Genomic DNA, 26,737 nt, shown 5'->3' on the forward strand with positions numbered 1-26,737 from the left:
TTTCCTGAATATCTCCAAGGGAAATATCCACAACAGCAAGGTTCTCTTGGAACATCATCTGGAGTTCCAAAGTCCAAGATTCAAGGTCTCTCCACCTGGACAATCAAAACTGCAACACTGTCTGCCTTCTGTGTAAAGCCCTGGGCTTGTGCTTGGTCATACTGGATCATCTGGGACACTCAAGCAAAGACGTGTCAAAGAGCTCTGTGGGAAGGCAGGGTGTTGACCAAACATATGCAGCTTTCAGATAAAAGAGAGAGCACTACCCTCTCCTGCAATGTGCCTGAGCAAGTGTCCCAGGCTTCAGTTTCCAGTCACTAAAAATGCTTAGCTCATGTGTCTTCCAAAGCCCAAATTTTACAACCCACTGACTTCACAATTAAATAGACTTTAAGGCTTAAGATTCCTGTGGAAGTCACCTCATGTGGTATCTGGTAACTTTGTATGATCCCTCTGGCAGCAGATGTAGGTGGACTTAGCTTGTGCAATCCTGCTGCTCTGAGCAGTTTTTAACTTGTGCATTAAACCGTGGCTAGCACCATTGAAATTGGAGGCAATAGTAATAAATCAGGCTCCTGTATGCTGAAGGGGAAAAAGAAAAAACAAAACCAAAAACAAAACCCCAAACACCCCCCCCCCCAAAAAAAAAAAAAAAACAAAAAACAAAAAAAACCCCAAAAAAACAAAAAACAAACAACCAAAACCAAACCCCAACCAAACCCCAACTAAACACAGAAACTCCCTGTAGGTTCTCCAAGTGCAGTGAAGTAGGAAACCCCTGAGGCAGCTGCAGGTGGCTGGTGCTCTGACCACTCTCCTGGGACCAACCAGGTGCACATTCCTCAACGTCTCTAACGCCCAATCCCCACTCGGGCTCTCCGCTGTGCTCCGCAGAGCCATGCGGAGCCCGGCTCTGCCTCGCAACTACCGCATGCCGGGCAGCGACGGGGCCGGCTTTGCGCTCGGAGCGGAGCACCCCTGGCAGTGGGATTTCCACGACAGCCCGGCTATACCAAGTGATGTCTTTTCTATTTGGCTGGAGGGACAGCATTTGGGCCGTGCTGCAGCAGCCCTAACGGCGTTGGGGAGCGCCGCAAAGCCCCGCTCGGGGCGGTGGAAGGTAGAGGGAGCCAGGCCAGGATTCAGCCCCGCGGCGGCCGCCCGGCACGGCCGGGCTCCCGCACCCGGTACCGGCGGCGGCGGGGCCGCTCGGTCACATGGAGGCGCCATTTCCGATGCCCTTGCCTTGCCCTTAAAGCCGCCGCGGTGCTGCCGGTGCCGCGCTCCGCACGGAGCGGTTGCGGACGGGCGACGCGTCCCCGTCTGCCCCCACCGCACACTGCCCGCCGGAGAGGCGGGGTGGCTGCGGCGGGGGACGGGGCACAGGCTCGGCTAAAATCAGCCCTCGCCTAATAAAGCGATGGGGCCCGGTGCCCGCGCCCTATAAATACGCTCGGTGCGCGACCAGCGGGCTTTGGCCGGCGCGGCTCGGCTCGGCTCTGCAGGCGGGCGGTGCAGACAGCGCAGCAGGGCCGCCACTGCCGCCGCCTCCGCTGCCAGGGCAGCCCCGCACCCCAGCGAGATGCCCCGGGTAGACGCAGACCTCAAACTGGACTTTAAAGATGTCCTGGTCAGACCTAAAAGGAGCAGCCTCAAAAGCAGAGCAGAGGTGGGGGCATCCAAACCCAGCATGCTTTTCCTCCCCCTTCTCAACGCTTAACTTCCTTAACCCGCCTTCTCCCCCGCTTTGTTTTCATTCCGCGGTCTGGCGCAGCAATGCCCTCCCCGATCGAGACGCCCTTTGCGTGGCAGGGGGATGCCGCTGCTCTCGGGAGGGAAGGACGGGGCCGGGTTTGCGGCGTCCGCGGCGCGTCCCCGCCACGGCCCCAGGGGAGCCGGGGGTGGCCGGTGCCGCGCTGGCCTGCCTCGCTCCTCAGGCTGAAATACAAGGGGGCAGCGAGGGATTGCTTGCTCCTAACAGGTGCCCCGGCGGCGCTGAGCGGGGCCTGACCTCCGGTTTCGGAGGGGGCGGCGGCGGCGAGCCAGGAGCGCTGCGGACCGGGGTGTCCGGTTACCCGCCCCGCAGCTTGGGCCGGCAGGAGCCGGTGGTGAGCCGGACAGGCAGCAATGCCCTCAACCTTGGGGGCTGTGGGCGGTGCTGGTACCGAGGAACTGATGTGCTCTTTAAAAAAAAAAAAAAAAAAAGTAATCCCCGCGAAGACGCTGGGCAGTGCTTCTCAGTGCGCAGGGTGCCCCGGGCTGGGACCCCATCATGGGGGTACTCGGGGAAGTCACGTCAAACCTGGGGCGATGGGTGCGTTTCACCCTCAGCCCTGTGATCGGCATGTGTAGAGCCCTGGAGTGCCCTGGGGCCCCGTGCCTGCTGGCCACTGTTGGCCGGGACAGCTCTGTGGCTCGCTCTCATCAGGGATCGGGAAAGACCCCGGGAAATCAATCCCATAAGGATCGATTGCATCCACAGAAAAAGATGGCTGCCTCAGGATCGAAGGTGCCTTCCCATTTACCGCGCATAACCCCAAGGTTAACAAACGATTTAGCTTGACTAAAGAAGGAATTATGTTGTGTTGGTGGATGAAAAGAGGATTAAGATTTTCCCTAGGGGACATGGAGTTCTGAGAGAGAGAGACTGAGGTAGAAAGGGAAAGTGAGACAGGGAGGCTGTGTTTACTGTGGGCCTATGGCCAGGGATTTTGAGGGCAACAACTAGGCAAAACTTCTTTGCCATCACAAGGTGTGAGAGGCCCTCTCAGTAGAAAGTTGATCTCTGGCAAGTAATTTTTAATTTATGGTGAACAGTGTCCCAGCCAAGCAACTCCTCATAGTGTGCAATTACTGTACATAAAGCCTGTGGGCACTTTTGAGCCATTTAGTTGGGGACCTAAGGATCCCTCCTTAAAATTCACTGTGCTGCCTGGCAAACAGGTGGAGCTGTGCTCCACTGAGTGAGTGGCAGGCACACGGCTCCTTCAAGTGCAGTGTTTTGTATATTTAGCAGGGTGCAGGCTGCTGGGAAGGGAAAACGATAGGAGGAAGATGAGCTGATATGGCAGGATTGTAACGGGTGGCTCTGATGAACTGTTAAAACATTGGAGATGAGAAAAAGTGCGTGTCATGAGGGGGTCAGTGAAAACCGATGAAGGTTAAGAAATTGGACACCATCACTGAGGCTGTGGCAACAGGGATAAACAGAGTCTGCCAGAGCCAGATCTGAAATGGACAGCCCCAGTCTGCTTCAAAACAAGAATATAAATAAATAGTTCTGGCAGAGGAACAGAGGCAGCATACTACAGTGCCTGTTACCCAGCAAGCTGCTGCTTTGAAGCTTATATCAGGAAGAGTCTGCTTCTCTGGTGTGAAGCCTCGTGTTGCACAAGGATAGTTTTTTATGCAGCAACTAGAGTTAAGTCAGCTTCCTAGAGAGGCAGTTTGGGATGTTTGCAGATCTTCCTGTAGGTTTGCTATTTTGGTACTTGTTTCTGATTTCTTGCATTGTCTCTATTTTCAATGGTAGCTTTCTATTTTTGAAAATATGTCAGAAAATGTGATGATTGAATTCAAATACCGAAATTGGTCAGAGCAAGGGTTCAAGTGCGAGCAGCATTATCTGTCTATGGGATCTTAGTACTCACATAGCCTGTTATTGCCTTGGCTGGGTTTACTCATGGACTCTATCCATTGCAAGTTCAACAGACAAGTGTCCTGTAGGAAGCTGTTAATTTAAATGTCTTACATTTTTAACATTTAAGTAAGTCCACAAGAGCAGCACAATTCGCTAAAATAGGTAGAGAGAATGGCAGCCAGCATGATCAGCAGTGTTGACTGATTTCCACATGGGTAAAAACGTAAACATACCAGGATAATTCAGTATGGAGAAGAAGCAGCTGTGGAGGATATACTAAAAGTGCATAAAGTGAGGAGCAGAATGGAAAAGGTGAAACTGAGTAGTGGTTGTTGATTGTCTCTCATAAAACAAGAAAAAGTACTGAATGTATTTACCAGGCAAAGGTCATAGTTTTTATGCAATATATTATTTATTGCTGTGGGATATTGGAGAGGCTTAAAGATGTGAAAGACTAAAAAAAATAGAAGGCAAGGTCTTGCCTTGTCTTTATTTTTCTGTATTTTGGTGTCTTTTCTGAAACGTAACTCTTCTCCTTTTTGAAGTTCCTTGGAAAGAGATGTTTTTCCTTTGTAAAACCACAGGGGCAGTGGTTCTGGTGCTGGCATCTGTGTGGAATTGGTTGTGGGATACTTTTCTGTCCCCCTCCTCCCTTGGTTCTAGTTCATACATTGTGTTAAGAGGGAGTAAAGTAAATTAAATTTTCATACTTGTTTCATATCTATCTTCTTCATACTGTTTTTTGTTAGCTGCAGCTAAAGAATGTTTTGTCATCCATAATGGCTGGAGAATTATACCTCTGATAGTAAATGGGAAGAAAGGGGAGTCTCCATTAAGATGTATTTAGCTTGTTCACAAAAGTGATCCTTCACTTACAAGCTTATAGGAGAACCTGATTCACAATTTATCAGTAAGGCACCAAGATATTCTCTTATATAAATCAGTAATAAATCCCTCACAATATTTATTGGAATCTAACCTGCAATTTGGAAGTGTTCAAAATGTGTTTTAATTGAATAGTAAAAAATTATGTATTTTTTCCTGTTGCTTTCTTTTTTGTGATGGATTTCAGTTTAGTTCAGATGTCCAAATGTTACTGAAAGGTGCAGTGAGGATTAGTGAAAAGTGAAAGAGCCTTCATTTTCGGTAGAGACTAAACTAATAGCTCAGAGAAAGACCTAGGTAGGCCAGTAGGAACTGATCTAATTTGATAATACCTCTTGCAGATGTAAGGAAAAAAATGCCTGATGTTACTGTGATCATTTGAAGGTGCTGTAGAAGAAAAACTTTGAAGGTGAAGGCAGATACAGTTTTAAGACATTAACTAAGAAGCTAGCAGTTCTTGGTTTGGCAAGGCAAGGTATGGTTGTTCATATCGTGTGGCAGGAGTGCTGGTAACTGTGACCAAAAGAACATACTTTATTATATTGTCATTCACCTTGAAGACTGGGACAAAGTCCTCTATGCCCTGGAGATGGAGGGAACTGCAGTTCTGACCTCTTTGGAGTTAGGACTTCAACTTGAGTTTCTCAGGCAGCCATGCAAACAGCTGAGATTACTTCTGGATACAATAACCCAGAGTCCTCATTATCATTTCTTTCCAAGCCCTCCTGCCTTTTTCCTTTTAGTTTTTAAATTTTATTTTGGTTATTTTTCTTAAGTAAGAGCTCTATTTAATGCAGAAAACATTCTTTTAAATTGTTTTCTTGTTTGGAAGGCAGAATTGTAAAAAAAAATTAATGATGTAATAGTGGAACAAAAGGAGCAGGAAATATGAGGAAAATGGAGAAGCTGTGTCTAAACGTGCTGTATCTGAAATCTGTGGAAAAACTCGTGTTAGATTACAATCAGTTACCTAAAAGAATGTGTGTCTGTTCGTTGCAGGTTGACCTTACGCGCACCTTCACCTTCCGTAACTCCAAGCAGACATACACAGGAATTCCCATCATAGTGGCAAACATGGACACTGTGGGGACATTTGAAATGGCTGTGGTTATGGCAAAAGTAAGTCTCAACTCTCATTTCTGCAACAGTTGGGAAGCTGCTGGGTGACAGCCTTTGTTGGGAAGCTGCTGGGTGACAGCCTTTGTTGATTTTTAGCTGTTTGTGGGAGAACAGGGGAACATGAGTTTAAAACTCCAGAATAAGAAAAAGCAGGTATGCTTTTACAACTATACAGTTACCACAAACAGGGCTCCTGATATAACGAAATTTCTGTGGAGATGCTTCCATACTGGGAAGCTTCCATCTTGGATGTAGCTCAGCTTCAGGTGGAGCTGCTAGAGCTTAGCTTCTGAGGTACTCTCTGCCAGAAAAAAAAAATAGCTGACAAGTTTTGAAAGTGTAGGTTATCGAATAGGGCTGCAGCACTTTCTAAGTTAATGAGCCTCTGTCACATTCGAAATACTGACAGTAGCTTTATGTAACATATCATAAACCTGATCCTGAAAGGTCGGCTAAGTATGCCAAGTACTTTTGAAAAGCTGTTTATAGTTGCCTGGTCTGTTATTCACTGTTACTGTTTCTTCCAAGCAGGATGAACCTGTACTTAAAAGGGGATTTTCTAATGCCTTATTTTGCAGCTGAGAGAAAAAATTACTAACTGAGACATTAATATCGGTTCTCTTGTTTTTTTTGCTAGCATGCAATGTTCACTGCAATTCACAAGCATTATTCTCTGGAAGAATGGAAACTGTTTGCTGCCAATCACCCAGAATGCCTTGAGGTACATTTTTCTACTGTAAATTGTTATGGTTTATTGCTTTGTTCTGAACTCGCATACAGTGGAGTCTCTAGGGAGTACTGTTGTCAAGTGAGGTTTTGGGGAATGAAGATATTTGCTGTTCTTAAATTCATCAACGGAAGTGGCTTGTCCTGTTTCAAAAGAACGGCTGTGTTAGTCCATTACAAAAGTGCTTATATTAAGATGCAAAAAAGCAAAGTTCGTATATGCCTGGAATCGAAACAGAGAAGTATCCTAAAGGAGGAAATACTCTGTGCTTCTGTTGCAAGCTGTGGTAGTTCATCAATGTGAATAATTTCAAGTAACCCAACCCCAGGCAGACCCTGCATACCCTTGTGCCAGGCAAAGTCTTTGCTATCAGGTGTGCAAGTGAATCCTGGAGTCTGCAGGCTGGAAGGGCCTATCTACAGGGCCCAGGCAAGGATGAGCATTGAAAGTTGTCAGAGCTTGTGTGTTCTCCACTGACCTTCTTGCACCAGAGCTCGCTTTGTGCTATTCCTGGCTGTGCTATCCCACTTGTTCACAGGGTCATAGCCTGAGCCATTATATTTAGTAGATTTAAACATTGACTTAATTTGTGACTTCCTCACATAAAGACTTCTTTTCTTCTGTCAGGCCCCTATACCAGTAGAGGCACTGTGTGTTTGGCCATCTCCCCTTCCTGCTCTAAGTTCAGTGCAGTTTTTGATCTTTCTCTGTATAGAAAAGAATACTACATTGCTGTATTGTATTATTGTGGCACGTTTCAGAATTTTATTGTAAAGGTTATTGATTACAGAGTTGTCTGAAAGTGAGCCTAGCACTTTGGCCAGTTAGGATTACTTACATGCTACCATAGGGTAGAAAGTGGTCCCAGGAATGTCCTGTGTCTGAGCACTTCCAAACTTAGCTCATTTGTGGTACATAATGACTGGAATAGGATCTCCTGTTCCTATAGTGATTAAATACTGACTTGCGCAGTGACTTTGGATTTCTGCAGAGGTTCTGTAGGCCAACAGCTATGGAAACTATTTTGCTTTTGGAAAGAACTCATTGGAAGACAAAGAAAGAAGCAGTCTGCTTGTTTTCAGTGGTAGCTGACCCTGCTTGAGAAATGGGATTGGACTATAAAATCTCCAAGGGACCCTTCTTCTGTGATTGTATAGATCACAGGAGTGCTTGGTGAACATAAAGACCCAGATTTTACTCTCTTGACAGTGGCCCAAATTTTGCCTCTTTAACTTCCTGGAAATCTACCGAGTTAGGGCTTCATCTGTGTTCGTGTTAATATGAGTATGGCCGAATCTTGATTGATGTCAGATGATTATATATGCCTGTGACAATCCACTTGTGAATGAATCCTAGAATGCTAATTTCCCTCTCCTTTATATAATTTAAACTCGACAGAAATAGCCTACTGATTTTCCCAGGAAGGTATTTCATAGTGTGATTTTTCACTAGTTACCAGCACAAGTCCTGCCAAGATTATGCAGGAAAAGACATACAAATTGTGTGTGTTTATTTCAGTTTTTTTGCAACGTACTACTCTGTTTTGTTCTCTCTGGTTTTTTTTAGCATGTAGCAGCAAGCTCAGGTAGTGGACAAAATGATTTGAAAAAATTAACAAGTATTCTAGAGGCCATTCCAGCTATCAAATACATCTGCCTAGATGTGGCAAATGGCTATTCAGAGCATTTTGTGGAGTTTGTGAAGTCCGTCCGTGCCCTGTTCCCACATCACACCATTATGGTAAGTATGTAGAAAGAATGGAAGGTGTGTGAATTCCATCCAGGAGCAGGACCCAGAGTTTCACTGGTAGGCATCAGAAGCTAGAAAAGGAAGGGAAGCAAGGAAGGATGTTTAGTAACAGTTTGATATTGTCTGATTAAGTTGGCATGGAGGACTGGGTGGATCCAGTTACTTTCCTACCCATGTCCACCTTCCTACACTAGATGAGATCTCTAATTGTTAAGTATGTAGATTTATTTTGGGGATTCCAAGCAGAGGTTTGCTGTGGGAATGTGCCAACATTTCTGGCCAGCTGTGGCCAGTGATTGTTAGATCACTGTGAAGACAGCTCAATGCAGACTGATCCTTGCCTGTGATAAGAATGAGAGGGATGTTGGGCAGTTGCAAGCAGGATTATCAGAGAGCAAAATGATCAATGCTGGGGCTTTTCATGGTGCTTTCTGTGATACTATCCCATCTCAGAGTGCTAATTCCATGCTTCCTTGAGCCCTTTTGCACCAAGAATAGGGTGTTTATATTGATATGGAACTCATAGCAGAAGAGCACTACTGCTGCTTTCCCAGAGATCTTGAAGAAATGTGTTTGAATTGTTTACATGAGAAGAGCAGAAATCCTCAAACAAGCAGCAGATCTGTAATGAAGTTATCAGCCTTTCTTCAAGCCAGTGCAGCAAAAAATCGTGTTTAGGCAACACTTGCCTGCTTTCCCATGCTACAGATAAAGCTTCATGTATGTAAAGTAAATGTGAAGTAAGAATGTTCCTAAATACACATCCTGCATTGGCTTAATAGAGAATAACATGTTTAAGCAGCTCAGAAGAGGATGCATTCCTTTCTCCCATGTAGGAGGAATGCAGTGTTTTTGCTTTGGAATGATGGAAAACTGAAGTGAGCTGGAATGCTTGTTGGATTCTGGATTATCATAGGCTAATGAATAGGCATTCTTCAACAGCTGCCAGGAGAGGTGGGAGCCGTTTTAGTATGGTCATATTTCCCATGCTTTGGAGAGAGAAATTTTGGAACTATGAAATGATAAATGTGGGTCTTCTGAGCTTTCTGCTTCATGTTCACTGCAGTGAAGGAAGAAACTGTTTCCTTGCTTTGGATCTGAAGTATTGTCCCTAGTGACATGATTACCCCAGTATCTTGAAGAGTTGTGGGAGGGAGCTTAAATCACATAGTTAAAGCCAAAGACCATCTCTCAGGAGTGGAAAGAAAATTGTATGTCATGCCCTCCTCCACCTCCCCACAGATTGCTGACTTTGCTGACTGAGGAGAGAGCTCAACCAAGATGAATTCCCCAGAAGGCAGAGAAGGTCAATGTCAAAGTCAGATATCAAGCCCAGATTTTAGTCCAGGCTTCTTAGGTCAGTCTCATCCACCTTCCATGTCTGTTCAACTGCCTTCCTAGTGTCTCTGCTTTTGTGGCTAAGGTTATTGTTACTTCAGGTCTCAGTGTCCTGACAGCACATTTACAGCCCTGACCTGTTCAGTTGCCTTCTCTAATTGTAGCTTCTTTCTCTGAACATGGCTTAATACAGCTTATGTTTTTCATCTCTGCACAGCAATAATTTCCACTCCTAAAAGCATGCTAACAAACTTGGGGTATTCAAAAACCTTCTATTTTCCAAAGCTTCTGGAGTCTGTTCAGTCCCTGCAGGTCTCTCATTCTACTAGATACCCACCTCTACCTTCCTTCCAAATTAATTCATGTTCTGTGCCAAAATGGCCTTTTGAAGCTGTTCCTGGCTGAAATGCAGGAGCTGGTCTAGGTTCCTTTTAATGATATCTGTAAGACATATCCTGCTGCTCCCTGTTCTGGCTGCTTTGGTGTGTCTGTGCTATGCCTGCAGTATGTTCTCTGCTGCTGGGGCTTTCAAACAAAAGGGTTAGCAGTTAAATAGGAGGTATAAAAATAAAGAAGCTTTCTCATGGCTGAAAGTGATCTCCAGGACCTTGTTTGCTCTCCTCAGCATGACTGTTCATTCCACAGTCAGCTGTAGTGCAATACATAACAGTAACCCAACCCTGGATCTCGGGGAATGTGTGTTCCCAGGGGCCACGTAATGGGTTCAGCTCTGAGGCTGAAAGGGGATATGCAAAGCAACTGTGGTTAATGTAGTACTCTCTGTGGCCAATACTCCCCTGCAGATGGAGTATGTCTTTTGTGTAACAACCTTTCAAATGCATGTTTCTGTCTTTTTAAATACTTTTGTAATCACATTACCTTATTTTCTTCTTCCTGGTTCTGACACAAGGTTTTTTCATTACTGCATTTTGTATTAATTTACAAAGAAGATCAGTTTCTCCATGGAACACAAAGGGTAGGGAAGATAAGCAGGAGCACAAAGATACAACATGACTTGTCTTAAATCACTCATCAGGTTAGGAATGGGGGAAGAAGGAATATTTAAGTCTTCTGAGTGTCCCACAGGTGCCTCTCAGAAGATCCTGAGGAGGATCACCCATTGGGGTATTTTGCTGTTGTGTGGCATTATGTGCATCAATTGTGTTTGATTGCTCAGGTCTAAAGAAAACCTTTAGTCAGCATTCATGATGGAGGATCAGAGCCTTTATATTACAGGTTGCATAGTCCTTATTTATTAGTTTAATTGTAGACTTTAGGGTTATTCCATCACCTTGAAAGTCTTTTTACAAGCTAAGTTATCTTTGCCAGCAAACTTTGTCAAGTTTTTGTCCTGAATTTTTCTTTTCATGCTATTCCTCTGATGAGTAGATGAGTAAACCTGAGGGGAGCAGGGAGAGTGGCAGGAAGACTGAGGCAGGAGCACACTTGGAGATACAGTAGCACCCACAAGGTGTGGGCCCGAGGAGGAGACAAGAGGAATTGCAAAGCAGAAGCAGAGGGAAACAGTAGGAGCCAGAAATTGTTGCTCCTCCTTGAAGTCAGTAGCAGAACTTTTCTGGGCCTTGGAGGCAGAATGGAGGCCAGATTCAGTCAGAGAAAGCCATGCAGACTACTCCCAGGTCATTCCTGGAACACACACCAGAGTAAATTCAGTTGTGGCGTGTCTACCAGGGCTGATGTCTCAGAACTAGGACCAGGCAGGATCCCAGGATAGAAGAGAGTGATGCTGCTGAGCCTGTCTCAGGTCAGGCACAGTACTGAGTGCAAGCACCCACTGGCTATGGCTCAGCCTTGTACAGGGCAATTCCATCTCATGGTTAGGCACCCCTTGCTTTTGTGGGTGGGAAGTGTCCTTTGGCCTTACTGATAATGTGAAGGCACAGACTGTGCTTTCCTCTAGGATACAAGAAGAAAGTTTGAGAACTGTTGTCATAGACACTTCTCCCCAGCTCGATCCATTGCCATTTGCCAGCAGCTTTCAATCAGTGCGGTAGTGTTCCTGTCTTAGGCAGTATGAGTTGGTATTTATAGCAGGCTTTCATGAGGCACAGTATCAAATGCCTGACTGAAAATCAGAGACACTGCCCTATGTGTTCACTAATTTTGTATCTCTGTCACAGGAGCTGTAGTCTTTATAATCCTGCTAGGTAAAATCTTGATTTTATTAAAGTCAGTAGGGAAACACCCTTTGTCTTTTCTGAGGCCAGGATTTTCCTTAGGAGTGACCTACAGTTCAGTCATCCTGGATAGTTCTGGAATGACCCAGGGTGGTGTTCACTTGATACTTCATACTGAGTGATACTACATCACAATACTTGCACCAATTGCTTTGTTCCCTGACTGCTTGTGTAAAGACACTAAAAAGTATAATGTCTGTAGTGACTTCACAGTGCACGTTCCAATTGTATTCTATTATTTTAAGTTAATTTTAAGAGGGTTTAATTTCTGTAGTCTCAGGCTTTCTATATTGAAATTTTCAGATTGTTTTTTCTTTTTTTAAGTTGAAGTATTCTGACTTTAGCATACCAGTGAGGACTTCAAAAGCCTTTTTGCCTCAATTCAGCTTTCATGCTGGTATCAGTGGTAAGGCAAGCATTGGTTTCTGTAAAGCAGAGTTCAGCTGGATGTGAGTAAACTGATTTCCCTTCAGCTGTCATACTGGAGTCTCTTCATATACAGATAACTGTGCCTCTCTCATAGTGTTTTTTTTTTTTTTTGTTTTGTTTTGGTTTTTTTTTTTGTGCTCTCTGAGGTCTGAAAAAGGTACCTAAAAGAAGCAAGCCTCTCATTGCCAGGTTGAAGTCTGCTATGTACAGCTCCACGTCTTCCTTGAAAATTTGTTAAGAATCTGCAGATTAAGAAAGACAGAAATCAGTGATGTGTGTACATGCATTCCAGGAAGAAATGTATGCTGGGGACATAAGTGCTTTCCCCGCTAGGATGAGCATTTTGAACCAACATATGCAGTTCCAACATTTTCTAGCGGTAACTTAACAGTAAACGTCTGGTTAACATTTCTGAAGAGACAGTTTGACAACTCTCTGTGCTCTGCTAATAAGAAGACACTGCTGTTTAAATTAAATACATATTTGATCCCAAATCTCATTGAAACATTGACTTGAATTCCTATTTATGAATTTTTTGAATGTGTTCCAGTATTTCACGAAGTTGTACTGTGGTGTGTGTCATACAGCACAGGTGGTCATCTGCCTTCCAGAGGTAAACTGTTTCCTTCATGTCCTAAGTAGCATGCTCTTCATCAGTCCACCTTGGAATGTACAGCACTTAGTATAACAAATTGCCACTGAGCAGAAAGGAAGCAGCACTTAGCTGAAACACTGTACCTATTATATATTCTTTATTTCCTGATTGTTATATTTTTTTTTATTTTTAATCAATATCATGCTCTTTTGAGCAAAGTGGTCCTATATCATAGACCACAAATTGCTGCTTGATATTGTCATTGTCTTTATAAGTGCTTCAGGTGGTGGCTTGTCAGCTGTTTCAAGCTAATAAAAGGAGGAAGCAAAATTCAGTAAAAATAAATAAATGGTGAAATAGGAGTCAGAAATCCATAAGTGGAGAACAGGCCTTGCCCAATATTCCCTTGGTACCCTTCTGCTGACTTTAGAATTTGCCTCCTCTGTCCGTATCAGTACTGCTACAAGTGCTTGCTAAGTCCTGCAGTATCATTATGTAAGAAGTTTTCTGAACATCTCTAGATCTAAATTCAGATCTCCAGAAATGAATAGCCTGTCCTTAGTACAAGTGCAAAACAGGTTATGTGGAAAACTGGAGATTTATCTTTGACTGTTTTCCTGGTTAGGAATGTTCTGTAGACATGAGACAAGCCACAGAGCTGAGATAGGAACCAAACCTGGTTTGTAATCGTCCAAGAGTAATGAAGGAATTATAAAAGCTAGAGCAGGACCCCTCTCATTACCTATCCAAGGTCTTGGGAGTGTGGGGAGGTTCCTGCTGCAGAAGGTGAAACGGTGTTATTCCAGTTTACAAGAGGGGTGTTAGGGAAGACCTGGGAAACCAAGCGCAAAGGCATGGGGCACTGGCCACCTCTGTAGGAAGCTTCTTCCAGGGTTTTCCACACTCTTTCTGAAGAACTGATTATTCATGTCAGATCTGAACCTCCCTGAGACACAGTTTTGAGCCATTCATATGCATCCTGTCACTGGATCCCAGTGAGAGCTCAGCACCCCCCTCTCCACTTCCCTTCCTCTGGAAGCTGTAGTGAGTAATGAGGTCACCCCTTGGCCACCTTCTCTCCAGGCTAGATGAACCCAGTGCCATGGCCACTCCCCGCAGTACCTGCCTTTCAGTTGCATCACCAGCTTTCCTACCTTCTTCTTGCACATTCTAAGGCCTTCACATCCTTCTTAAATTGTGGGCTGCAATTTATAGGATTGCATTCCTGTACAATGCTCCCTCAGAGTATGGGAATGCAATTAGTACAGCTGTAGTGAGTCAGTTCAGTGTGTGCTATGTCAGCATTCCTTTGCTTTGTGCAGCTCTTTGCAGAGAGGAAAACGTGGTCTGAAAATGCACTGGCTAACAGTTTGTTTTCAAATGTAACTCAAAGCATAGGTTTTAGCTCATAAATCTCCTTTGAATTGGATTCAAATGTCATTTGAAATCTTAGCTCTTTGAAGACTGTCTTTTCCCTGAAAATCATCTGGACAGGGGACACTCCTGGCAAGGGAATTAATCTCTAGCCTTGCTCTGACTGCTGATCCATCAGATGCACAATTGGACACATGCAAGGGCCTGTCTTGTCACACTGAGCTTGCATCAAAATGTTTCTTTAACTGAATAGAATAGACTGGCAGCTCTCTGCACTTACTGCACCAGTTTTGCAAACCAATTACCAAGTATGTGCTAGAAGGTTGTTTTGTAGTTTCTTTTATTAAAAGTATCAGTAATTTCATCACACTGGTATTCTTTGCATTCACAGCATCCAAGAACCAGAAAAATCTGTATCTTGTGGTATGTTACTACAGGCCATGTACCCAGCTGAGGTACATGGCTCTAACAGGAGAGGGCCCCCACCTCAATAAAGCACATGTGAAAAACATTACTCTGGGAATAAGTAGCACAGTATTGGGGGAAGTTCTGCAAGTTTCTGCTACAGTCTGGAGTAGGTAAATGTTCCTGGAGGCATGAGTAGATCACAAGGTGATTGTGAGCCACCAGTGTGACACAGGCAAATGCATTCTTGTGTGTCAGGCAAGATATTTCCATAGAAAAGGCAAGTGTTGTGCAAAGCCTTGGTGAAAACTCACCTGTGTCAGTGTGAATAATTCTCATTCGTCAGGTTCAAGAAAGATCTGTCTGGTATGACTTCAAGACTAAGCAATTGATTAGGGATATGGAAAGCCAATAGAAGTTTTCTAGAAGAAGCAAGACAAAGGTTGTGAGAGCTGTCTTCACTTTCAGCAAAGATAAGAATGTAGGCAAAAGGAGGAAAAGAGCTATTGAAGTCCAAGAAAAAATACGTTCAAGAGCACAAACCAATTCAGAACTTCTTTCAAAGAAGATGTTACCCTAAACAGCATGCTCTCTTTATCTCTGCAAAGGTCATGCGGGGGGAACCAAACCCCTATTTTTAACCAGTGGCATCAGCACAGCCAAATGTATGTATATGGTGTGAATGCTCAGATTCATATAGTCTGTATGTACATACCAATTTTGGCACCAATGTACAAATTTAGAAGAATAGTACCTTACTTTCAGTGGGAAAAATACTGAATCCTAAAGGAAAAATATATTTTCCAGTGTTTTAAACAAGACCTGAACTTCTTCCTATGAAGCAAGTTGGGCAAAAGGCATAGAGGTCTCTAGGCTGTTCAGGAGAGATAGTAGGGCAGGAGAGGTGGATAAATTCACTGTATGTAAGAGCAAAGAATAGCCCCTGTGCTTAGGGATGATGTAGCAGAGAGCTTCTGGGTGATGATTAGGAGGATGGATAACAAAGCAGATCCCTTGATAGAATGTTAGTGATCTACTTGTTAAATAAATTTGATTGGAGAATCTACCTATATGACTGGTTTAGTCTCAGTGGCACATCCAAGGAACAGTATGGTGAACTATATTCTTCCATACTCTGCGTAGTTCAACTTCTAAAAACTCTGGATCAAACTTTACATTATATTTTTTACTACAGTAGTCTTGGGATCTTCTGTATATGTGATACTGTTACTTCTTTCTAGGCAGGCAATGTGGTGACCGGAGAGATGGTAGAAGAACTTATTATTTCTGGAGCAGATATTATTAAAGTGGGTATTGGACCAGGTAAGTCAAATAAGGATGGCTTTTGGTACTGTTGGTAGAGGATAGAGGAGCTGTCCAGATGGACCAAGTGTATAATGCTGTTTCCCTGCCTCTTAGAATGCCAAGACCCACTCAGGTCAATAAAGTACCAGTGAACTTGCACACAGTGTAAAAATGCAGGAGGTAGATGGTGGGTGCTGCTGCCTAATATCTGTTCCCAACAAACATCTCCTGTAGAAAAGCAAGTTGGGTAAACATTCAGACAACACAGTCAGATCCACACATCACATTCACCGCAGCTGGCTCAGCGAGAAGAGGCAAGAAAGGCTCTTTTGGCAAGGTTTTATTCCAGTCACATGAAACTGAAGGTAACCCACCGAGAAAGAGCGTGACCACCTGGAGCAGGCAGCTTAAGAAGGAAAAGGGTGGAGCTAAGGGCTGGGCAGGGCGCAGCCACCAGGGGTATCCAACAATGAAGGAATAGGGAGAGGAGAAACCAGGGGAAGTCCATCTGAGTCTTGTCTTTTACCCTGAGGTGGACTACTCTATGGTAGTCATTGCTGTTGCCAAGGCAGGGGACTTGGGAATGTGCTGAGAGCAGAGAGTTCATGGGATGCTACAACAGTGTGTTTAAGAAATCCACATACTGGGTGCCAGTGTTCCATACTGAACAGTGTTGTGTATTGCACCTTCAGTCAGTGTTGTTCCAGTTGTTCCTGGAAATGCTGGGCTGCCTGAGTTTCTGACATTGCCACCGATAACGTGTTTGGGAACACTTTTCTAGCCTGTTGAAAAGAGGATGAATCATCCAAGCTAATGATCAAATGATACTGTGTCCAGGTGTCCACCTCTATCAAGGAAAGACAGTTTTCTGAATACCTTTATGATCTGTGTTCTGTTAAGCTGAGGTTATCCCTGTCAATGTCTTCAAAGATGAAATGGTGTCAATTGTAAAATACGGATGACTTTGCCTCTAGCTGTTACTATTGCCTGGGAGCTAAAATTTACATGAATGCACTTAGATGCTATCTATCATTTTACCATTTCTGTGGATAAAAGAGAACCTTGACCTTCTTACAGTGTTTTCCCTATCTTCCCATACCTAATATTGTTGTCTGGCATACATTGCCTTAATCTTTCTTTCCTTTTTTTTTTTTTTTTCCTTCCTTGTGCCTTCCTTCACATGTTCCTTCTCTTGCTATTTTCTTCTTAGATTGCACCTGGAGTCACCATATGTGGGCTAGATTTTAAAGTGGCTAACACAAATGCCATGGTCAGTATAGCTGTGATCAGCCAGTGCAGTGCAGGCATATTGTTTACTCTGTAGTGCCAGATAGTTATGGTCCATGAATGGATAACTGGAACAGAGAAAATGATGTAATAAACATTGCAGTTGTGCCCAGGAAGATATCAAATAATAAATACTACAAAAAAGATGAAGAATCAACAACAACGATTTCATGGTGTAATTGTCATGGGCAACTTCAGATTTAATATAAAAATAATTATAATTTGTTGCCTCAAACATGGAAATACAGGTAAATGCTGTATAGTCCTCCCTGGAGATCTTCCTGAACAGATCAGTACAAATTGACCATGCAAACCCACAAGTAACAAATGTTTCTCCCTCAGATCTTGAGGCTCTTTTCCAGATAATGATCCATCTTGTGAAAAATGGCAGTGATTTATTATATAGCATTACATACACTATGAAGTGCAAGCCCTGTGGAACTTATATTAAAACTGATTTTCTTACTATTTTGCAAGAATTCTCAGTGTTTTCACTTGGTCAGTTCCTTGGTAACTTCTGCTTTACTAGTAGCTTGAGTATACCTGGATATCAGCTGAGTGAAGGGATCCAGATTTCACTGCATTTTGGTTTAGAATCTGTTTTGAAATTCTTGTTACCATGCAGACCTTTTAGGTCTGTATCCTAAATTATAGGATCTAGACTGGCGAAAAGAAGTCCTCATTTTAACTCTTAATTTAAGGGGACAAAATAGAGAAGATACAGAAAAGAGATAGAAATATTTATTAGAAGAAATAGTCAATTAGAATTAGAAGAAATTAATGCTGCTGCTGAGTCTTGCAGGTTGTGATTCTGGTCCTTTTGTCTCTTCCCTTCAGGCACCTCAATCAGATTTGCTTTCTTGTGATGCAGTAATTCTCTCACTGAGAAACATTACTGATGGGAACTAAACTTGGACTAACCCTGGAGACGAAAGGGGAGACATTAGTCTCCTCAGCCACAGTTTTCATGAAGTGGCATGAGAATATTTCAGAACTCAAATTCCTATGTGCTCCTTTTATCTGTGAGAAGCCAGCATTGGCAATATAGATTTCTTGGGAGAAAAATAATGCTGGTAAAAACACATTTTTTCTGTATCATTTCTGTCATCCTAATGGACTATGTTTATTCCTCTCATTCTGTTGTCTAGGTTCTGTGTGTACCACTCGAATTAAGACAGGGGTGGGCTATCCACAGCTAAGTGCTGTTATTGAGTGTGCAGACTCAGCACATGGCTTGAAAGGACATATCATCTCTGTAAGTAACTATCATCCACTCTCAGATTCCTACTGTGCAAATTGTTGTGGAATGGGAGAATCAAACAATCTAGTACCCTGCATGTTAAAGCCTGTCCTTCTGTCATCCCCAGCTGACTCTTGTATTATTTCCTAGAACAGTCAGTGGAGATCCAGATGTAAAGAAACCAGCTCTCTAACATTAAAAAGATGTGGGCACCTCACTCCTGTTTATGCCTTTTGAAATCTACTTCTTCCTTAGTGGAGTAAGCTGTTATGTAAACAGAATAGGAAGCTTGGTAGTGTTTTCACTATTGAAGCAAACAGTAATTCCTATTAAAGACTTCTGAAAAAGGGGTGGAGTATAAACATGACTTTACTCAGAATGTGACTGAGGGGCAGGCAGGCAATAGCAGGGAGTACTAGGTAAAATGATGTGAGCCCATCTGTGTTCTAGTTGGATTGATTCAGAGAGGTGAGAGGAAAACAAACTGGATGGAGATGTGCAAAGGGTTTGACTGGACCTCTTGGAGTATAATGGAATAGGAACATGTGTTATAGTCAGCTCTCTCTTGCTCTTTATTGTTAATGAGTATGCATTCCCTCCTCTCTGGCTCCTCTGTATGAATTTTTCAGAAAAAAGGAGAAGCAGTCTGTGATTTTTATGACTTGGGCAGTATTACAAATGTTTCTGTCTATAACAGACAGTAGAAGGTGTGCAACAGAGCACGAAAGTCTCACTTATTACTGTAAAGGCTGGATAAGTATAGGTGCCATCCTGGCAGTGGTGCTCAGAGACCTATCCTAGTTTTGCAATAATTATTTTCTGCTAGCAGCCCTCAGAAGAATGCTGTTATCCTGATTTTACAACAAAACAGGGAGTGTGTATTCAGACTGTTGAAAAATTAGATGGTTTTATACTGTATCTCCTTTCATGCTTTGGGAATAGATCAGTTCTTGACTTGCTCAGGCTTCAGTGATCCCGCACCTATCAGCCCCCTGTGGGGGAATATAGGAGGGCAATTTGATACCTGTCTGCTACCAACATCTGGACCAAGAGAAACACCTTCAGCTGCAGCTGGGGTCTTTCACATCACTTCAGCTCAACTCTGTCACCTAATCTAAGAAGAGTAAAGCAAGGGTAAGGACATTATGCCTGAATTCTGGAGCATTCAGATGGGTATTGTTGTATTTATTAGGGAAAGAAAAGTTTGGATTGCATGGTTGTTGCCAGAGCTCTGGCAAGAATATCATGGAAGAGAGGTATCCTCATGACAGAAAAACACCATATGGCAGCAATTCTAAGTATAGAGTTGGGTCTGGTGGCAACAAGTATATGTGGCATCCCTCAAAATGTCTCACTGCTGTCTTCCTGCAGATTGAAGAAGGGGCACACCCTACTTGAGCCAAAAAAATATCCCTACAGGCAGAATATTACCACAGCTATTAATGTCAATTCCCCCAGAGAAAATATGTCCAGCAATTTTTGTTATGTTGATATGAAAGTAGCAGGAAGGACATGAAAAGATTCAAAGCCTACCAGCTAGCTTCATGTAGATTGTAGCTAATGGTGTGATATGGGTTAGTCCCTTGGGGTGTTTGTATCCACTTCTGTCTTGTTCAGTACCTTCATCAAATTAACTCCTCATTCTTGTTATATTGGTACAATTTCTATATGAAAGAAAATAAGTCAGTCTTACTCTCAGAATGAGGAAGTGGTGGTGCTGAGCACAGTATGGGCACTGCAGAGAACACAGCATGACTGAACCCTGATCTTTAGGAGCTCTTCTAGGGTGGAACGCAAACTGGGATTTTAAACTTTCCTAATACTGAAGTTATCATGTATGATTTTTGGAACTGATTCATTGACAGGGAAGGTGACAATTTTCAGGCAAACATGATAGTCCAAGTGAACACCTGGTGTCTGTCTATTCATTTACACAGAGAAGTAGGAGGTAAAATTACACCAGTTACTTTCCTCATGCTAAATTATCTGTAAGACTAAAAGCTCAGCTCAGAAATGAATCTTTCATGACTCACTGAAAGCAGAGAGGAAACCCTCCATGAGATACAGGCATGGTTTCTGTCCCATGCTGTTCATTTGGGAGCCAGTAGTCTCAGTTTTCTTTCTTGCGAATCCATTGGCCTTGAGAAAGTGCTGCAGTGAGTTACAGTGGAGGGGGCCTGCTGGAGATTTCTTGCAGGTCAGAGAACTCCTCTGCTGGACAGAGGCAGTCACGTATTCTAGTAAGCCAGCAATGTGGGAATGGAAAGCAGCCCTGCATATGTCCTCTCTCATGTGGCTGTCATTTGACAGAGATCCCTGCTTCCCCTTCTCCCTGCCTGGGTGATAGGTCACCAGCATTTAGAGAAAAGAATGACTAAGGGCTTCTTCACCCAGCTGCTGCCATACTGTCCCTTTTTCCACACAGAACACTTTCCACATAGAAACATACCTGGTATATGTAGTTCAGAATAAAGTACCATATGTATTGTTTTTACTGCTGTATATGCCACATACTTTATGTATCTTCTGCATAATAAATATCTATCTGTTTGCTGATAGCATAGAAAGCACTGGTTGTGCAGTTTATTGTAAAGGTTGCTTGAAACATAAATCAGCATTATAAACTCATTATAAATTGCATTTATAATGTTCAACCAGTGTATAATGGTTTTCTATGCTGTATTTTTTTTCTTACTTGGGATAAATTTTGTTGCTGTAAAAATGGCTTATCTATATGGAGAACAATATTGGGGACAAAACCATTACTTCAGTCACATTAAAGTAATTCTGTTGGGAAAGCTGCTTTCCCCCATCCTTCTTCCTAGCACCCACTTGGCTCAGAATCGTGCTGTCTACAGGTTCCATGACCATAACTCTTTCCACTAGTCTTACTTTAGTGTTATGCAACTTCTCCTGAATTCAGAGACAGATTTTTACAGATAAATTTCCCCAGGGTTCTGAGGTAGAGGCTGAGCCTGCAGCAAACTCTGTAACTGAAGTTCAGCCATCTACAAATCATTTTGAACCCAGACCCAGGGTTCAAAACAGGGTCCTGTTTGGACAAGCTGAATTTCAAGGGTAAGCTTCCAATGCAATGCAGTAGCAGAACAGTCTTGCTTTGTAAACAGAGTGCCTGTTTTTATCACTTGGAATGAAGTGCTTTACTCCATATAGCTTTATTATATAGCATCTTCTGACATAACTGTTTAGTATGGCCCCTTTTCGTTTCCCTTTCTGTGAATCACTGAATTTACCTGCTTATCTGAAGTAACTGAAGACATCTACAGATAAAGAAGGACTGTGAATCATCATTGTCAGTTCCTTTTATCTTAAATGGTAATCCATGAGCTTTTGGGCAAGTCTCTTAAGCTGCTCAGCATTTTGTAATTTGGTAACATTCAAAGTGATATTTTTTGAAGCCAATGATTAATGGCTACACAGTAAGGCCTCCATCCTCATGGTACCTCTGAAAGCATAAAACCTTCATCACTGCCGCTACTGGGTTAGTTATAAAAGTCAGATACAGAGCCACCCAAAACCAACTGACTCTAACCCAACTAGCAGAGAGCATTCAAAGCCAATGTCTCTCAGATAGTAAGAGTCCTAAAACTGTTCTTTGAAGATTATTAGACTCTTCTTTCTACTGTGGCCCTTCCTCCCCTGACACACGCACTCACACCCTCCTCCAAGCTATGACAGACTTGTTAAAGGGAAAGAATTGCACAAGCAAAGCCATTAAAAGGAGAGAGAGATTCAGCTGTCAGCCCAGCACTCATTCCTGGAGCTGACAGCAAGGGTGTCAAAGCTCAACAAAAGGCATAATGTGCTAGAGGTTATCAGCAAATGGAATAAAAGCCTTTAAAATTCTACCAGGCACTGTTTGCAGTGGGGTGCCCTTTGAAAAGCCACTCACTTTTGGATCCACCTGCTCAGTTTGTGTCAGAATCCTCTTCTGGGCACACAGAGTTTCTAACCCCCAGCCCTGCTGCTAGCTGCCCATCAAAGGCAGCTCTGATGTGGCTGATGGAGGGGGTGTCTGGCTGTGCTCGGCCGCAGGTCACGCACAGCCATGCATTTGTGCCAACAGGGAGGTGAAACAGCATGAGGTAGCCAGCCAGTCTGGGGGTAGCTTCAAAAGCAGGAAAGATGTTGGCAGTCTGCAATGGATCCAGATCATCAAAGGAATGGGGAGCTCTCCTGGTACAATGACTGTGTAGACTAAAGGATCTTTCATCTGGTGCTCAGACCTTTACAAATCCTAAAGAACCATAGCACGTGATGATCTCTGATGTGTGCCATTCCTTTTTTACAACTCTTATCACACATACACAACCTCCTCCCCTCAGCTGAACCCTCTTCATCAGCCACTGCATTGTACTGAAACTGAAATGTGTCGGTGTAAAATGCTAAAGGTCCAGAGTGCTGTTGCTTCCTTACCAAGACCATAGCAAACAGTAAGGAGTAGGATGAGAGGCTCATTTTCACTTACCAAAAATTGTATTAACTGGGTTTGTTAGAGATTATCAGATAAAAATCCAACATAACTGATGGCATATTCCCTCTTTCCTCCCACTGTGACCTTTTAATATATTGTAAACTGCTGAGAAATTGTTTTTAAATGTATTTGGTGGTTTAAGGTAGAGGCTTGTGGTACCTCTGCATCACACAGCCTTACATTAAAATAGCAGGGGATGATTCAGATCATCAGTGTAGGTTTTGTTTTCTGGTTTTTGGGATTTCGAAGCTTGCAGTCAGGAATTTGCATTGCTGCTGTTACCAGTGGTATTGCCAGTAGACTGTACAGTAGAGTAGGTGAGCCTCAAGGAGGTAAGCAGTGGAAAGGATTATTTGGATTCTGTGAAAATATAGCCAAGATGATACATCCCAGGTGCACGGTCAGCTCTCTTGACAGGCTGTTCTTGAGCAGAGGCCACAGTGCTGCAGGTCCCTGAGTGACCTTGCTGCCACTCACTGTCATCTTTTCTTTGTGCAGGACGGAGGATGCAGCTGCCCAGGAGATGTCGCCAAAGCGTTTGGTAAGAACAGTGCGGTGTGACGCCCCCACGTATCTCCAGCGCCTCTGGCAGCAGGGATGCAGGAATCGGTGTGACCCTGAATGTGCAATCAATTAGCAGGAGGTTTAGTCCCTGCAGCTGACTCCAGTGAAATTAATGCACCAGGCATGAATTTTCTCTTTGAACAGACAGTCCAAATTCTGCAGTGCAAAACATAGAGAGGTCAAGGTTATATTTAGAAATTATCTGATAGGTGTGTATGACATATACCTGCTGGGAGAGTAATACGAAGAAAACTGATAAGGGTTTCTTCTGAGTAGGGTTCAGAAATGCCTGTAACATTGCCAGATCTGGCTGACTTGAGCCTTGAATGGAAGAAGAGCTGGTGGAATGCATGTTGGACAGAAGAACAAAACAAAAAGGCAGGCCAGATCCCTGGAGATGTTCTTGGGATCAACTGTCCACTTGAAGATATGAGATTTTATTTATTCTGTATCTCCTAGAGCTAGGCAGATGTCTGAAACATCTAAGTTAATAATTAACAGATTTTGCTTTCATGTAAATTCAGTGAATTGCACCAGCTCTTAGTGATAGAATAGAGGATTTAATCTGTGAGTATGGTCTGTTGGGCATGAGAGTTATGTTGATATGAGGGAGTCAAACTCATGATTGTCACTTAGCCATAACCTTGTTACAGCAGCATATGGGATGCAGACGCTAAATGCATCCTGAGATCACAAGAGATTTAAAGGTATTTCCCCACCTCCCAAAATGCCAGACTCTTTGGAGGTGTCAAGTAGGGTAATGCCTGGAATACAGTGGGACAGCACAGTATCTCACTGGGATTTCAGGGTGGTATGAAATCAAGACACAGTGTATTATGATAGAGTGTCTGCTTTGCAGGAAGCTTTGCAAATATGGAAAGTAGAGGCAGGCCTAAATTCAGATTATAGACTTGCCAAGAAACTCTAGGCCTGGAACTCAACTCCTGGAAATGTTGAAACCAAAATCTGTCTTCTAAGTTTGCAGACAGATCCAGTGTTGAGACAGGTCAGATGAAAAGGAAGACTTAATTAGAGAATTCTAAGGACAGCTGTGGAGTGATTGCTACCAGCAAGGAATGTGCTTGGTCTTAGGATTTCATATAACCTTTGTGTTACCCAGTGGTGATGTGATACAGATACTTCCAGCTGGGTGATTCCAACATGGCTGAACAGCAGCATCCACCCTCTCAGACAAGATTGTGTTAAAAAATGCTCAGCCTCTCCTGAGCCCTCACTTTGACATGGTGACTTCAGGGAGGTCTTTATTTTGCCTTTTTGGGTCCACAGTTCAGCAAGCTTTTACTGGTGGTGTGGTCCTTGGGAGCTTGTGAACTGAAACTCTGACTTCACTGTATCCCCGGCTGTCTGCACAAAAACCTGGCTTGTGGAAAAGGTCTTTCTTCAACAAGAGCATTTCCAGAAGTTAGAACAACAGGAAGCAACTTCACAGTGTTTCAAATGCTTTTCTTTGTAGTGTTTATTACAAGTCTGAAAGATCCCTGTAGTCTATTTGGGCTAACTGAACCTGACCTGCTTGAAACCTGTGAAGAGACACCTTCTGGCTTTGCTGTTCATCAAGAGGTGCTGGGATTCACAGTGGTACATGTCTGGAGGCTGCCATGGGATTATCCCTTGGACAGAGGAGCATCAGAAAGCTGACATTTTACAGGCAGTAGTTGTACTTTTGATAGTAGCCCAGACAGATCAGTGTGACTATGTGTCACAGCTATAGAGCTGGAAATGATGGAGATGACCCTGAGGCAATAAATTTACTGTATCTGGTTATGTGCACTTGAGGTAGACACACTGTGAACATCTGACAAGCTGGACCCAGATATGCCTTTGTCAAAGGTATGTGGCAAAATAAGTTTTGAGATAATTTTATTACTATCAGTGTTTATTGAATGCTACTGAAGTGATTGGCTATCTGAGCCTCATAGAATGTAGCCACCATGTCCAACATTTACAAGTCAAAGCCTTGCTACTGAATTGTCTGGCACAGACCTCTGTGCTTGAGTTACGTGAATATATTGGATAGCAGAGACCAGGTGATAAAACACCCAGATCTACAATTTCATCTAGGAATGGAGGCCTGGACAAAGCATGGACAAGAGACAAGAAGAGGACTTTGGTTAAAGTAATTGTGCTGTCTCTTTCTGGTGGATCACTGTAAAATCTTCATGGGATGGGATGATTGCCTATAAAGCAGTGACAGAGCATCTATTTGAATTATGGGAAGTGTGAGGGAGTCCCAAATGTGAAGACAAGCACTGGCAAATGGCTAAAGGTGTGACTGGATGAGCCAAGTTCATGGAAACAGAAGGAGTAGATTGGATTGAGAGAATTGTGAAGAACCAAGAAATATACATTGAGAAGCTTTAAGGTGCACCTGTGATTTGGTGTCAGAACTCAGAGGCAGACTGGGTATTTTGGCAGAGGGAAAACAAGGTAGAAGCCTATTTAAAAATGCAAGGGACAGGGGAGTACTGAAGATGAGTAACAGAAATGCTGGGAGAACCATACTTTGGGAGAGACTGCTAGAGTTCTGGAGCTGCTGGATGGGAACCCGGTATGCATTCAGTAAACTGAAGATGTCACTGCCATCTGGGTATTAGAGATGATAATGAAAAATATGTAGGTTGATAGGAAAGAAAAGAGCTGTTTTGATGCAAGAATGAGAGAAAGCACAAAAGAAATTTATTCTGGGCTATCAGATGGTTCATACAACTGAACCCTTGGAAAGGCTGATAGCATGCACACATTTTTCAGAATGCTCCAGGAAGGCACTACTGTCTCCTTTTTTAATGATGAGAAGTCAAAGCACAGAAATACTAAGTTCAGTTGCCTGAGGTCACATATATTTTTCTGATACAGCCAAGAAAGAATGTGCCTTTTGAATCCTATGCCAGCATCTTTAACACATTACTGCTGTTCCTTACAGCAGTGGTGAGAAGAGATGCAGGAGCAGGGAAGGAAAAGGAAGGAAAAATCATATGGAAAAGTCAACTGGGGACATACACTAATTCCAAATTATACTAGATCACACTGTTTTTTTCTCCTGTTTTCAACAGCTGTGTGTGTACCTACTGCTGCAAAGGCTTCCTGGCTCAGCTGGAGCACAGGTGAATGTTAATTCCAGGGTAAGCTCTGGTCCAAGCAAACGTAGGCTGCATCTGCCTGGAGGGCTGCCCGGCTCACAAATCCAGGCCAACTCCAGCTGAATTTGTGCAGAGCCAGATCTGGTTATCAGTGACTTGTATAATCAGGCATACAAAAGACATCTGAGGGACTCTCTCCAGATCCAGCAGAACTGTGTGAGTGCTGCAAGCTTAGGCTGGCGTCAGCACTGCTATTCTGCAATGGCTTGAAAGAGGAGGCACTGTGAAA

The 26,737-nt window shown here is 43.4% G+C and overlaps 1 protein-coding gene across 1 annotated transcript in view; it reads left to right on the forward strand.

Annotated features, from left to right (window-relative positions):
• Positions 1-1,257: 1,257 nt before the first annotated feature.
• The window catches only part of GMPR (guanosine monophosphate reductase), a 40,904-nt gene continuing 15,424 nt past the window's right edge, over positions 1,258-26,737 (forward strand). Inside the window, exons 1-7 of the mRNA XM_021553200.3 lie at positions 1,258-1,669; positions 5,525-5,644; positions 6,282-6,365; positions 7,938-8,111; positions 15,701-15,782; positions 18,200-18,306; positions 23,285-23,327. Coding sequence (XP_021408875.1) covers positions 1,583-1,669; positions 5,525-5,644; positions 6,282-6,365; positions 7,938-8,111; positions 15,701-15,782; positions 18,200-18,306; positions 23,285-23,327 — 697 coding nt within the window. The 5' untranslated portion in view covers positions 1,258-1,582. The remainder of the gene's footprint in view (positions 1,670-5,524; positions 5,645-6,281; positions 6,366-7,937; positions 8,112-15,700; positions 15,783-18,199; positions 18,307-23,284; positions 23,328-26,737) is intronic.

This window comes from Lonchura striata, chromosome 1 (assembly GCF_046129695.1).
Source record: "Lonchura striata isolate bLonStr1 chromosome 1, bLonStr1.mat, whole genome shotgun sequence".
Classification (NCBI taxonomy): Eukaryota; Metazoa; Chordata; class Aves; order Passeriformes; family Estrildidae; genus Lonchura; species Lonchura striata.